Source organism: Tursiops truncatus, chromosome 20 (genome assembly GCF_011762595.2).
Source record: "Tursiops truncatus isolate mTurTru1 chromosome 20, mTurTru1.mat.Y, whole genome shotgun sequence".
NCBI lineage: Eukaryota > Metazoa > Chordata > Mammalia > Artiodactyla > Delphinidae > Tursiops > Tursiops truncatus.
This window is the reverse complement of record NC_047053.1, coordinates 33,154,603-33,167,943: the sequence shown is the minus strand read 5'-3', so window position 1 is coordinate 33,167,943 and position 13,341 is coordinate 33,154,603. Positions and strand designations below refer to the sequence as shown.

The following is a 13,341-nucleotide window of genomic DNA, read 5'->3' as shown; positions in this document are numbered from 1 at the left end:
GTCTGCTGTCATTTCTTAGGCAATAAATGATACCTGAAGATGCCATTGTCTTTGCATTATTGAAATATCTGATTAGCACCTCTCACCCTTGTAATGAAAGATTGCTGAGATGACCTTTCTGCTTTATAATTTGGTCAACTGTTCACTTTTTCCCTGCTAGCACCAACTGTGTAAAGTCCTACTTTATGCGAAGAGGGGATTTAGTGGCCTCACCAGCTCTAATTTAGCTGCCATTTCCCAGAGAGCCATTTGAAATTAAGACCCTATTAATTTTTTTCTGGCCGTATTCTCTTTATGGGCACCGGAAGGAGGGAGGAGTAGTTGAGAAGGGACTTTTAGAACCTATATTTAGTAGAAACTAGGTTATGTTAAATCTAGATGTATAATCCTGTACAGGGAGACCTTTTCTGAAATGCAGTGACGTCATACTCTGGGCTAGGAAAGTTAGAGTGATTGTGCTTTTGACTGTGGCAGCATTATTTTTTTTTTTTTTAACAATGTCCTGAGGTCATACCTCAGGTCCTCAGAACAGCCGGTGACTTCTCTAGTTTGATCTGGTAAAAAGGTAGTGCGACTTCCAGCTCCATGATGGCTTGGCTTTGCCGTGGGACTCTTCTGAGGAATAAATTCCCCCCGCTCCCAGAAGGAACTTGATTTTTGAGGCTCTTCAGCAAATACTTGACTTACTCTTTGAACTCTATCTTGGCTGCTTTTTCTTTGGCTTCTAAAGCAGACAACAGTTTTTTTTTTGTTTTTTGTTTTTTTGTGGTACACGGACCTCTCACTGTTGTGGCCTCTCCTGTTGCAGAGCACAGGCTCCTGACGCGCAGGATCAGCAGCCGTAGCTCATGGGCCCAGCCGCTCCGCGGCATGTGGGATCCTCCCGGACCGGGGCACGAACCCGTGTCCCCTGCATCGGCAGGCGGACTCTCAACCACTGCGCCACCAGGGAAGCCCCAGACAACAGTTTTCACCATCCTATGTTTTAGGGAATCTGACCATATTCATCTCTGGTGTGTGATTAAGAGTGTCTCATTAAAAAAAAAAACAACAGTGTCTCATTTAAAAATATATACAGGGACTTCCCTGGTGGTGCAGTGGTTAAGAATCCGCCTGCCAGTGCAGGGGACATGGGGTTTGATCCCTGGTCTGGGAAGATTCCACATGCCACGGAGCAACTAAGCCCGTGCTCCACAACTACTGACCCCACGCGTTGCAGCTGCTGAAACCCACGCGCTCTGGGGCCCATGTGCTGCAACTGCTGAGCCTGAGTCCTGCAACTAATGAAGCCCGCGCACAGCAACGAAGAGTAGCCCCTGCTCGCCACAACTGGAGAAAGCCCATGTGCAGCAACGAAGACTCAACGCAGCCAAAAAATACATACATATGCAATTTTTTGAGGTGAAATTCACATAACATAAAATTAACCATTTTAGAGTTTGGTGGCATTTGGTACATTCACGGTGTTGTGTAGCCCCGCCTCTTCTCATTTGTTTTTGTTTAGGCTAGTTTATTTTTATTTTGGGGGAGTTTCTTTTGGCTTAAGTCAGGAACTGACATGATAAAATGTTGCTCTGCCAATATGTGTAAGGGATATTTCATTACTGTTGTGTAGGACAGTGCGAGATAAGAGAGTGGTGTGTTTCTCCTTTCTCTTTAAAAGCAGGGGTTCTTAATTTAGGGCCTAAGATCATGTACTTGATTCTCTCCTCTTCCCTGAAATTTTGTGGGCTGGTACATTATTCTCTAGTTAAGAACTTAGTGCTCACAATGTAAAAGGACAGAAATCTATTCCTCGATGATGAAATTTGTTAGGGGAAGTAATGAAATGTGTGGGTCACTAATAAAGGTACGATTTAAGACTAGGTTAATTTAATGTTTAACAGATTGTGCTGAAATTTTCTGTTAAAAATTTAATATATGTGAATGTGTATGAGAGCTTTAGAAAACAGAACGATTTTGGGGCCCTTTTGCAAAGAAACAGTGAGAAATTCCAAGCAGCTTTTGTCTTTAAATGTTAAGCAAGTTTTAACTTTTGATGATCCCAAAGGACTAGAGTGGCTTAACAACATCCTGGATAGACCATAATGGCCTTGAGCTATGGGCCTCCTGTCAGGCTCTAGTACTGTAATCATTTCTGTATACTGGTTTTCCTCTTTGTATATATAAGTTCTTAGATGATAACTTCAAATTTATTCCAGGTCTTTTTTTTTAAATTAATTAATTAATTTATGGCTGTGTTGGGTCCTCATTGTTGTGCGTGGGCTTTCTCTAGTTGCGGTGTGTATGGGCTTCTCATTGCGGTGGCTTCTCTTGTTGCGGAGCACGGGCTCTAGGCTTGTGGGCTTCAGTAGTTATGGCATGTGGGCTCAGTAGTTGTGGCTCACAGGCTCAGTAGTTGTGGCACATGGGCTTAATTGCTCCGTGGCATGTGGAATCTTCCTGGACCAGGGCTCAAACCCACATCCCCTGCATTGGCAGGTGGATTCTTAACCACTGCACCACCAGGGAAGTCCCTATTCCAGGTCTTTTATGTGAAGGACTCCTTTCTTCAGTTTGCCTACTTCACATTTAGTTTACATTGTGAATGGATTAAATGATTAAATGGATTAAAAGATTATAATTCTTTGAATTTCAGCTAGAAAAGACATTATGAAAATACTACATAAGACAAGCCTCTGAAGGTAGATAGCTAGTGGGAAGCAGCCGCATGGCACAGGGAGATCAGCTCTGTGCTTTGTGACCACCTAGAGGGGTGGGATAGGGAGGGTGGGAGGGAGGGAGACGCAAGAGGGAAGAGATATGGGAACATATGTATATGTATAACTGATGCACTTTGTTATAAAGCAGAAACTAACACACCATTGTAAAGCAATTATACCCCAATAAAGATGTTAAAAACAAAAAAGACAAGCCTCTGTTACAGGCTCACTTTAAGTTATAACAATTAGTGTCAAATCAGAAATTTCTATATTCTGTAATGATTTGTGTGAGTTCTAGCTCACTTCTTTTAACGAGGTAAATTCAGTGAAATTCTTGTACAACCTAAAAGCACTATTGTATAAGGATCAGTACTATAAACATTAAGTAGCTCCTTGGAAAGATAACAAATGAGTCTAATTTCCCTTAAATAGTCCAAGTAGTACATTTTAGAGAACAAATTTGAGCCAACCTTTTTTCATTATGTTATGATTTTCTGGCTTTTTTCCTTAATTGCATTGATTTGTTGAGTGCTTAGGTCTTTTTTCTCAGATCCATAATTGCCATTGTGTGTGGAGGTATTATCACTCAAATTTGTCAAATGTATTATCACTCACGTTGTTTTGACCAGAAAATAATGAGTAGGTGCCGGGGCATCTGTCCAAAATTTGGTCATAAGTATTATTAATGATGGTGGTCAGTAAGAAGATAATCATTTTTTTAAAAATTTATTTATTTGGTTATGTCGGGTCTTAGTTGTGGCAGGCGGGCTCCTTAGTTGAGGCTCGCTGGCTCCTTAGTTGTGTCATGCGAACTCTTAGTTGCGGCACGCATGTGGGATCTAGTTCCTGGACCAGGGATCGAACCTGGGCCACCTGCTTTGGGAGCGCAGAGTCTTAACCACTGTGCCACCAGGGAAATCCCAGAAGATACTCATTTTTGAGATACTCATTTTTGAGTGCTCATTTTTCTTTATTAAAAGAAAATTTTAATGTATGTAAAGAAGTCAAGTACATTGGACAAAATCTTAGGGTTTCTCAAATCAGAAAACACTGTCTCATTAGTTGGGGAGAAATGTGATCAGTCCATGCTGTTTTGGTTTTACCAGTGGAGCCTTATGTCAACTGGATTAATTCTGGAAATTGGAACAGAAAAGTTAAAGTTGAAGCTGGGATCCATGTTCTTTTAAGTTTTAACACCAGTTCTGATTCTCTTTAGTACTCAGTGTGACTAAACAAATATCTCAGTTTTTTGCATTGTTTTTAACTGTAAACTGATATTTTTTATTTTGGGGAATTATAGGTTGTTGGAAATATGAAAACCGTAATTTTTTTAAAAATCCATTCATAACACCTCTCTAAGATGTTTGCCTCTCTAGGTGTTTGTCATGAAAGAGTATTGTCCTACTAATCTAGGCTTTTCTTTTTTTTCTGAAAGAAATTCCTTTTATTGATAGTTGCATGTAATGGTGAATAGGTTGATAAAAATTTTTTCTCTTTCAGTTTTACTCTGTTTCAGAATATATGTCTTAGAGTGACTCCATCTTGAGGCAGGGAAGTAAATCAGATTTGCTTTAACGGAAAGTAATGGGGAGATCTTTTGAAACAAACTTTTCCTTATTTTAAATATTGGAGTGACTAACTGAAGATGTATTTGTAAAAAAATGTAGCTTTAGGTCTTGGAGGCTCTGAGGAGATAATTGTGGATAAAATCATAAAACTATGATAGGTTCAGATTATCACTCTATTCCATTAGGCCTTTGGATTTTGTTCCAGTTAGCTTTTGAGGCAAGGATTACATTCTTAATTATCCTTGCATCCCTTTGGATCACCAGTGATGGTGGTAAGGATGAAGATACTTTCTGAATGCAGAAATTCTTGTATATATGATCTTAAAATTAGTTGAATGCCTTGCTGGACATAAATAACTTGGTTAAAGGAATTCTCTTCTCTTGCTATAGGTGCACATTAAAGATCCACAACCATGACTGACTCCAAGTACTTCACAACCAATAAAAAAGGTCAGTATGAGAACCTGATCACAACATTTTTTGAAGATTCTTCAAAAGTCATGGTGTAAGATTGTTCCAAGTAGAATGCTCCTGACCTCTTCAGACATGTATGTCTTGGACCATCTCATTGGGGATATTCTACAGAAAAGTGTATTGAGTAAATTATTAAAGTATGGGTTTTTAAAGATACGGCTGTGATGCACATCATTTTGACTTGAAGGTTTTAGTGAAAGGAAGAGATCCAAGATTGATCCATTGAAGATTGATAGATCTGAGGAGGGTAAAAGGAAGAAGCACATTTATTTTCTCTTTTTTAAAAAAATTGAGTGCAATTGGTTTACAATGTTGTGTTCGTTTCTGGTACACAGCAAAGTGATTCAGGGGTGTGTGTGTGTGTGTGTATGTATGTGTGTGTGTATATGTATACATATATATATTCTTTTTCAGATTCTTTCCCATTATAGGTTATTACAAGATATTGAATATAGTTCCCTGTGCTATACAGTAGGACCTTGTCGTTTATTTAATATATACTAGCTTGTATCTGCTAATCCCAAGGTCCTGATTTATCCCTTCTTCCCCTCCTGTTTGGTAACCATAAGTTTATTTTCTGTGTCTGGGTGTTTCTGTTTTGTAAATAAGTCCATTTGTATCATTTTTTAGATTCCATGTATAAGTGATACCATATATCTGTCTTTCTTTGTCTGACTTACTTCACTTAGTATGGTAATCTCTGGGTCCATCCATGTTCCTGAAAATGGCAGTATTTCATTCTTTTTTATGGCTGAATAATACTCCATAGTATAAATAAACCATATCTTCTTTATCCATTCATCTGTGGATGGACACTTAGGTTGCTTCCATGTCCTGGCTATTGTAAATAGAGCTGCCGTGAACATTGGGGTGCATGTATCTTTTCGAATTAGAATTTTCTCTGGATATATACCCAAGAGTGGGTTTGTTGGATCATATGGTAACTCTAGTTTTTTGTTTTTTTTTGCGGTGCGTGGGCCTCTCACTGTCGTGGCCTCTCCTGTTGCGGAGCACAGGCTCCGGACACGCAGGCTCAGCGGCCATGGCTCACGGGCCCAGCCGCTCCGCGGCATGTGGGATCTTCCCGGACTGGGGCACGAACCTGTGTCCCCTGCATCGGCAGGCGGACTCTCAACCACTGTACCACCAGGGAAGCCCGTAACTCCAGTTTTTTAAGGAACCTCCATACTGTTTTCCATAGTGGTTGCACCAAATTCTTTTATTTTTTACTTGGAAATAAACATTTTATTACAAGGAGTACTACTAAAGCAATACAGCAAGAAAAAGTAAAAATGAAAGTTCTCTCCCTCCCTACTCCTGTTCCTGATGGGAACTCGTTATGTATCCTCAATCTTTTCTATGCATGTATTAATACATATGATTTTTAAAATTTTTAACAAAAAGTGATTATGCAAAACAATGCATGGAAATTTGATATTTTCTTATCCTTCCACACATGATTTCATACCATCATTTCTGAATTATGGCTATCAAAATGCATAATCTCAGTGTAATCATGAAGGTACACCCATGACAGCTGAGGGTGTTCTATAAAATGACTGGCCTGTACTTTTTAAAATTGTCATTATCATGAAAGACAAAGGCTGACCAGCTGTTTCAGATTAAAGGAGACTAAAGAGACCTGACAGTATATGTAATGCATGATCCTGCATTGGATCCTGGCCCAAGGAGGATGGGGGTAAAATTACTATAAAAGACTTTATCAAGATCTTTGAATAAGGTTTATAGATTAGATAATGACAGTATATCATTGTTAAATTTCCTGATTTTCATCATTGTATTATAGTTATGTAACATAATTCCTTGTTCTTAGAAGTTATACACTGACATATTTAGAGTTGAAGAGACATGATGTCTACAGTTTACTTATTCAATGAATCAGAAAAAAATGTATAAATATATAAAAATATGATAAAGCAAATGTGGCATAATGTTAGCAGATGGGGAATTTTGCAACTTTTCTTTAAGATTAAAATGATTTCAAAAGAAAAAGAAAATGGGAGGGCACACATAGTGGCCTGGAGCACCAGAAAATTTTCTAGAAAGCACAAGCATATTTCTGTCGTTTGGAGTTATTTAAGGGTAAACTTCTATTATAATACAGAAAACACCATAGAGAATTGCTTAATTACATTAGCTACTACTAGTCCATGGCTTTCAGCCTTGCCTGCACATTGGAATTGCCCAGTGAAGTAAAAGACAATAGGTGATGTCCAGTCCTACCCCTGCAGATATCCTGATTTGTTTGGTCTGGGATATGGCCTAGACGTGGGGTTTTTTTAAAATCTCCCCAGAATTTTCTGATGTGTAGCCGAGATTGAGAACTGTTGCTAGCTGCTAGCAATGCTTGGTAGATTTGATTCAGGGGAAAAGGAGGGGGGAAGATAAGAATTTAATAAAACTGTAGTATGTATGAGATACCTTGCCTCCGTGCTCCTCCTTGGCTCCACCCAACTTCTTGCTGTTTTTACTGCTTATAGCATACAAAAGCATTTAGCCCCTTGGCATTCATTTTCAGCATTTTTTCTTATTCTCTTATCATTCTGAAATGTATTTATTTCTTCTGTTAACATTTTGTGTGCTTTGATGGCCAAGATGTTTCTATAATAACACAAAAAGATGTAATTTTAAAACTCACCTAAGTTTTCAAACCTTCACTTATAATGGGTCCTGGTAACCTTTTTTTAATTCAGGGATTTTTGTAAAGGTTTGAGACTTACAGATGAATCATGGCTGGGTAAATACCACATTTTAAAAAATGGATAGACTGTGTTCCTTTTACTTCCTGTAACACCCACCAGAACTGCCACTGGAGCATATTCTTTAAATTTATGCTGTTGGAGTTGGAATAATTTCAGTTATATCCTGTTTTGATTCTTCAGCTCCTGCTGCTATTCACAATTCAGATTTTCTGAAACCGTGCTGCTTGTCCTTTACTGTTTTCAGAAGTAAATGATGGGAACCCTAAGAGCTGGATTTGGCAGCAGAGGACTTGGAGAAGAGGAGAGTGACTCTTTAAAGGGCCCAGCTTTTCTGTCTGTGCTATTTTTGCAGCTGTCAAATAAAAGGGTGATTTTTGTAACAGGTTGTTTGCTTTGTTAGCGATGGATTTTGATGTAACAGGCTTTTTTAGTGCTCAACTTCTGTGCTTCTTGCCAGTTCATCCTTCCCATTTAGAGGCTTCAGCAGATCACCTAGTTTGCTGCCCCCACTATTTCTGTACTGGTGAACGAGGTTAAAGTGAACATCAAGAACAGTCATAAAGGTGGAAGAAAATGAGGCAATTCTGTGGATTGAAAGTTGACGTGACAATAGTCAACTTCTTTTTCGTGGTCTTATAGTATATTTTCTTCTTTCTTTTAAAACCAGTTGAGGGTGGTTAACCTTTTTTCTTATTTCAGCTCCAGCTTTCTGAAGATAGGTGAGCCTGGGCCTTAAAATAGTGGTGACAGTCCTGGCATTTCACGGCGCAGCGCCTGAGCAGTCAGTCATTTAAGATTATACCTTTAGAAATGACTCTGGTTTGTACCATTCTTGAAGCTTCAAGATTATTATTTCTGTTCTTAGATTGATTGAACAGGATAGGGCCTTAAAGCCCATTATCATCTTAAAGTACTAATTAGAGCAGTGATTCTCAACCCTGATTATACATTAGAATCACTTGAGGAAACTTTAAAAAATATGAACGTAGGAGTTCTACTCCTTGACATTCTGATTTATTTGGTCCAGAGTGGAGCCTGAGCATTGGCATTTCTAGATACTTCCCGGGTAATAGTGTGTAGCCAGCGTTGAGAAACACTGGATTAAAGAGTCGGGAGAAACAGTTCTAAGGCCAGCTCTGTCACTCGCTCACTTAGTGACCTTTGAGCCTCAGTTGTTGAGTTGAGAGTAGGTGAATGAGGAGTCTCTTCTGGTTTGAAAACATTGATTTGTGAACCTGTTTGCTGCCTGCATTTATTTTTTTCCCAGGACTTTGAAATTCTGACGGGAGATCATCCCTCCGATGCCGTTCTCTCCCCATCGTAGTAAGATATCATGAGATATCTTTCCTTTTTCCTACTTCTATGCTTCCTGAGATCTGGCTTACACCTTCCTCTCTGGCGATAACCCCAAAATAGCATCCTTATCAATGCGTTGGTTAATATTCTAGGGATTTGAACTGTACCTATCCTATAATTTTTAAATAATCTTATTTCAGTTGCAGCCCTGCCACTGGTCAGCTGTTGTGTTACTTGCTATATAGTACAGTATTCTGCTCTAGTCCTCTGATCCTGGGACCTCACCCGTTTGTTGTCTTTTAGGAGAAATCTTTGAATTAAAGGCTGAACTCAACAATGAAAAGAAAGAAAAGAGGAAAGAGGCTGTGAAGAAAGTGATTGCTGCTATGACTGTGGGGAAAGATGTGAGGTAAGGGTAATCTCTTCTGCTTTGCTCATTTTAGACTCTTACTCTATGGCTTTTACTGCTTTTTTTAAGCAGAGGTCTTCTTAGAAGCCCATATGATTTAAATTTATTTATTTATTTATTTATGGCTGTGTTGGGTCTTCGTTTCTGTGTGAGGGCTTTCTCTAGTTGTGGCAAGCGGGGGCCACTCTTCATCGCGGCGCGCGGGCCTCTCACTATCGTGGCCTCTCTTGTTGCGGAGCACAGGCTTCAGACGCGCAGGCTCAGTAGTTGTGACACATGGGCCCAGTTGCTTCGCGACATGTGGGATCTTCCCAGACCAGGGCTCGAACGCGTGTCCCCTGACTTGGCAGGCAGATTCTCAACCACTGTGCCACCAGGGAAGCCCTACTGCTTTTTATTTAAAGCTATTACAGTCAGAACATATAAGAATGAGTTTGTCCCACTGGAAACATCAGGAAGTGTAGTTGCTTTTATATTAACTCTGTGACTAAGTTTTTTTTGTTTTTTTTAAGAGTGAAACGAGTTTGATTTCACTTGCATACAGATCTAGCATAAAACCTCTTGAGAGCTGACACAGTTACAAATCTGTTGCTGAGGTAGTTTTAGAAGATGATAAAAATATACTGAGAAGCAGAAGCCCATGTGTACTTCAATTGGCTCAAGCCAGTGCCCTCAACTTTACAACTCTGCCTTTAATTGCCGAATTCAAGGTGAAAATCAGTGGTAACAAAATCCAAAGGGTCTTTTTTTTTTCCTCTCTTTTTTCCTGTAATTTAGGAAGGCCATTTGGAAATAAATAAGGATTGTCTGCAGGCCCCTGAGGATTCCCGAGATCCTTTCCATGAAATCCATGAAGTCAAAGCTATTCTTGTAATAATACTTAGGTGTTATTTACCCTTTTCACTGTGTTGACATTTGCATGGCTGGTGCCTTAGTGTGAATTAAGGCAGTGGTGCCAAACTGTAAAAGTAGTCATTGTATTCTTCACCATCATGTGCTTGCAGGAAAAAAGGGCAGTTTCCCTTAGGACTGTCCTGCATGAAGCACTAAAAATTTATTTCAGTAAACCTTGAACCTTGAGTTCAGGTCTTTTTAATACTCTGTGTGATAAAATAGGAATTAGGCATAAAGTACTTCTACTGCATAGCGAAGTGTGACAGTTGACTTGAAAAAAAGCCCTTGCACAATTGTTTGACTTGGGAACACCATTTCTTTGTGAAAGAAAGATTAACAGACAGAACTATAGTTAATCAGACTTCAGTATTTGGGAGACATTTTATAAAAAATGAACAAAGTGAACCTGTCACTTCAAGGGAAAAAATTTGACAGTAGATAAATTTCGACTTTAAAGTAAAAATTAGAGTGTTGGAAAACTTGTATCTCCCATCGTGAGCTTGATAGCTTCCCAATACTTAGAGATTTTTCTGATGAGATTGGTGGTGAAATTAATGACTGTGATTATTTGCTGCTGTATAATGAAATATGCCACCATAGAGAAGATCTGCATAACTCATTGAACCAATATTTTCCAAATGACCAGTGCATACATCACAAAATTATGCATGGGTAAAATATCCATTCAAAATAAGTGATATATGAATGGAATTTAATGCAACCAAGTACAGAAAGTTTATTGATATGGTTTCAGATTCCATATTGTACCTAACTTTTAAGAAACTACCATTTGTGGACTAAAAACAAAAAGAAAAACAACCATTTGTCTAGCTTTAATGTATCAAAGGAGAACATCCAGTTATATGAAAAAGCTATTAAAATACTCCTCCATTTTCCAATTTATATACGTGTATGCAAATGGATTTTCTTCTTACACTTCAGCTAAACAACATTCTGCAACAGGTTGAATGCAGGAGCATGTGTGAGAATCCAGCTGTTTTTGTTTAAAGTAGACATTAAAGAGATTGGCAAAAATTAAAACAATGTCATCCTAATTTAAAAAAATAAGTAAAATAGGTAGACTTTTACTTTAAAATATTTATGTTAATATGAAATGCATTGATTTTCCTTTTATCAGTTGGGTCAAATGCTGCTGATAAGAAATGGATGAGTGCAAGAAGGCCAAGTAAATTCCAGCATCTAGTGGTGGATGTAAGGTGTAGTAACTCAAACATCTGAGAAGGTCCTAAGGCTAATGATGACCTTCCTAATGTCATTAAGAAAAGGGAAGTTTAAATTTAAGTGCATTCTGTGTCAGGCACAGGGACAGATGCTTTTACTTACAGTGTTTTTTTATAGTCCTCATACCTTCTGAACTAGAGGTTATTCTGAATTAGAAGTTATTCCATGTTAGAGATCAAGCAGTGTACACTTGGAGAGGCTAACGAATAATCCCAAAGTCATACAGCTAGTGGTAATGTAGCCAGGATTCTAACCTAGGGTCTGGGTCCCAATATCTGTTACTGGTCACTTCCTTCATGGGTGTATATATACAATAGAACTTAAATGTGTACGTGGCACACACGTATAGAACTGTTTCATTTTCTGAAAATGGTTAAAATTTTGAATAAAGACCCTAATTATCTGAGAACTGTTTTAATAAGGAAACTAATCAAATAAGTTCCCACTGGTCAGGGATGGAAGAATATGTGCATTAAAAAGCATAACAACTGTCGTGCTTTGAACTGCAAAGAATTGATATGAAAAATTATGCTTAATTTTTTTGTGTGACATAGTGATTTTTTAAAAAAGTTTGTAAAGATACACACTAAAATATTATATATGAAATGTATGTGCAGGATTTGTTTCGAAATTGTTTAGAGCAACTAGATGGGGTAGGGACTGGGGGAAGGCGAGTGGGTTGAGGTTGTGTATGAAACAAGATCGGGTATGTATCAATATTTGTTTGCAGCTGGGTGATGGATACATGGGTTCATTAAACTGCTGTCTCTAATCTGAAAATTTTCATAGTAAAAAGTTTTTTAAAAATCTATTTTTAGACATCTTCTTGGGACCATTATTATAAATTCTTTAGTAATTCATTTCTGTGGTAAGTATTATCACTAGTGGACATTTGTCCTCACATCAAATCACTTTTTAAATTAAGGCTGTTTCTTTGTGTTCTGTCCAACAGCCTGGCACCAACATCTGTTCGCTTTCCCTTCCTCTTTTCTCAGCTCTCTCTTTCCAGATGTAGTGAATTGTATGCAGACTGACAACCTGGAACTAAAGAAGCTCGTGTATCTCTACTTGATGAACTATGCCAAGAGTCAGCCAGACATGGCCATCATGGCTGTCAACAGCTTTGTGAAGGTAACTTTTTCCCAGGGGCTTAAGAACAGTCTCTTCTACCTCAGAAAACCTTTTCAGAAGTGTCTCTTGATATGGTTAGTGTCTGCATTGCAAATAAGCAACCTCTGTTCCAAAAGAGGGCCTCTAGAGAAGTATTGGCCATTGAGTAGGAATATTCATGATTTAAGCATTCTGTATGCCAGAGTGTGTCTTCCAGTTCAGACCATATGGTGAGCCTTCTGTCAGCTGGGCTTGGTGCATCCTTGCCAGGTGGGAGAAGAAAGCCAGGTGAAACCTCACTGTTTTATCTTCCAAGGCTGACAAAAGTTGGGCATATCATTGTAGTGTCAGTAACCTGGGGCTTTACCTATTTTATCTTTGTAGAAATTATGTTTATGGTTCAGACGTAGTGGAAACTACAGGAGCTACCTTTTAATTTTGTTTTATTGAATAGGTCTTACAATAGTTGATTAACTTTTTTGTTATTGTGGAAATTTTCAAACATATTCAGGTTGAGGGAATAGTATGATAAATTCCTAAATATCTACCTTGTAGTTTCAGTAGTTACCAACCTATGGCCAGTTTTGTTTAACGTAAACTCTCCATACATGCTTTCCTGACCCCCACCTCCTCTCCTACTGGATGATTTTAAAGCAAATCCCAAACATCTTAAGAATGAAAAAATCATTTAATCAGCTGATCATTATAGAAAGTCCTTAATATTATTGGATATCCAGTCAGAATTCTATCATTAGATTTGATGAACACAGTAATAAGGTTGTTCTTATTAGGGTTTTTGTTTTGTTTTGTTTACTTCTTTTTCCTCTGCCTGGAATTTAGTCTACATTAAAAGCAAAAATCAGACAGCATTTCTAAAATTAGCTTCTATTAAATTGTTTTGGAAAATAAACATGCTTTCTTCC

The 13,341-nt window shown here is 38.3% G+C and overlaps 1 protein-coding gene across 1 annotated transcript in view; it reads left to right on the top strand.

The window, feature by feature from the left end:
• Window positions 1–13,341, top strand: part of AP2B1 (adaptor related protein complex 2 subunit beta 1) — a 122,372-nt gene that overhangs the window by 6,544 nt on the left and 102,487 nt on the right. Inside the window, exons 2-4 of the mRNA XM_033847217.2 lie at window positions 4,661–4,720; window positions 9,067–9,172; window positions 12,304–12,439. Coding sequence (XP_033703108.1) covers window positions 4,684–4,720; window positions 9,067–9,172; window positions 12,304–12,439 — 279 coding nt within the window. The 5' untranslated portion in view covers window positions 4,661–4,683. The remainder of the gene's footprint in view (window positions 1–4,660; window positions 4,721–9,066; window positions 9,173–12,303; window positions 12,440–13,341) is intronic.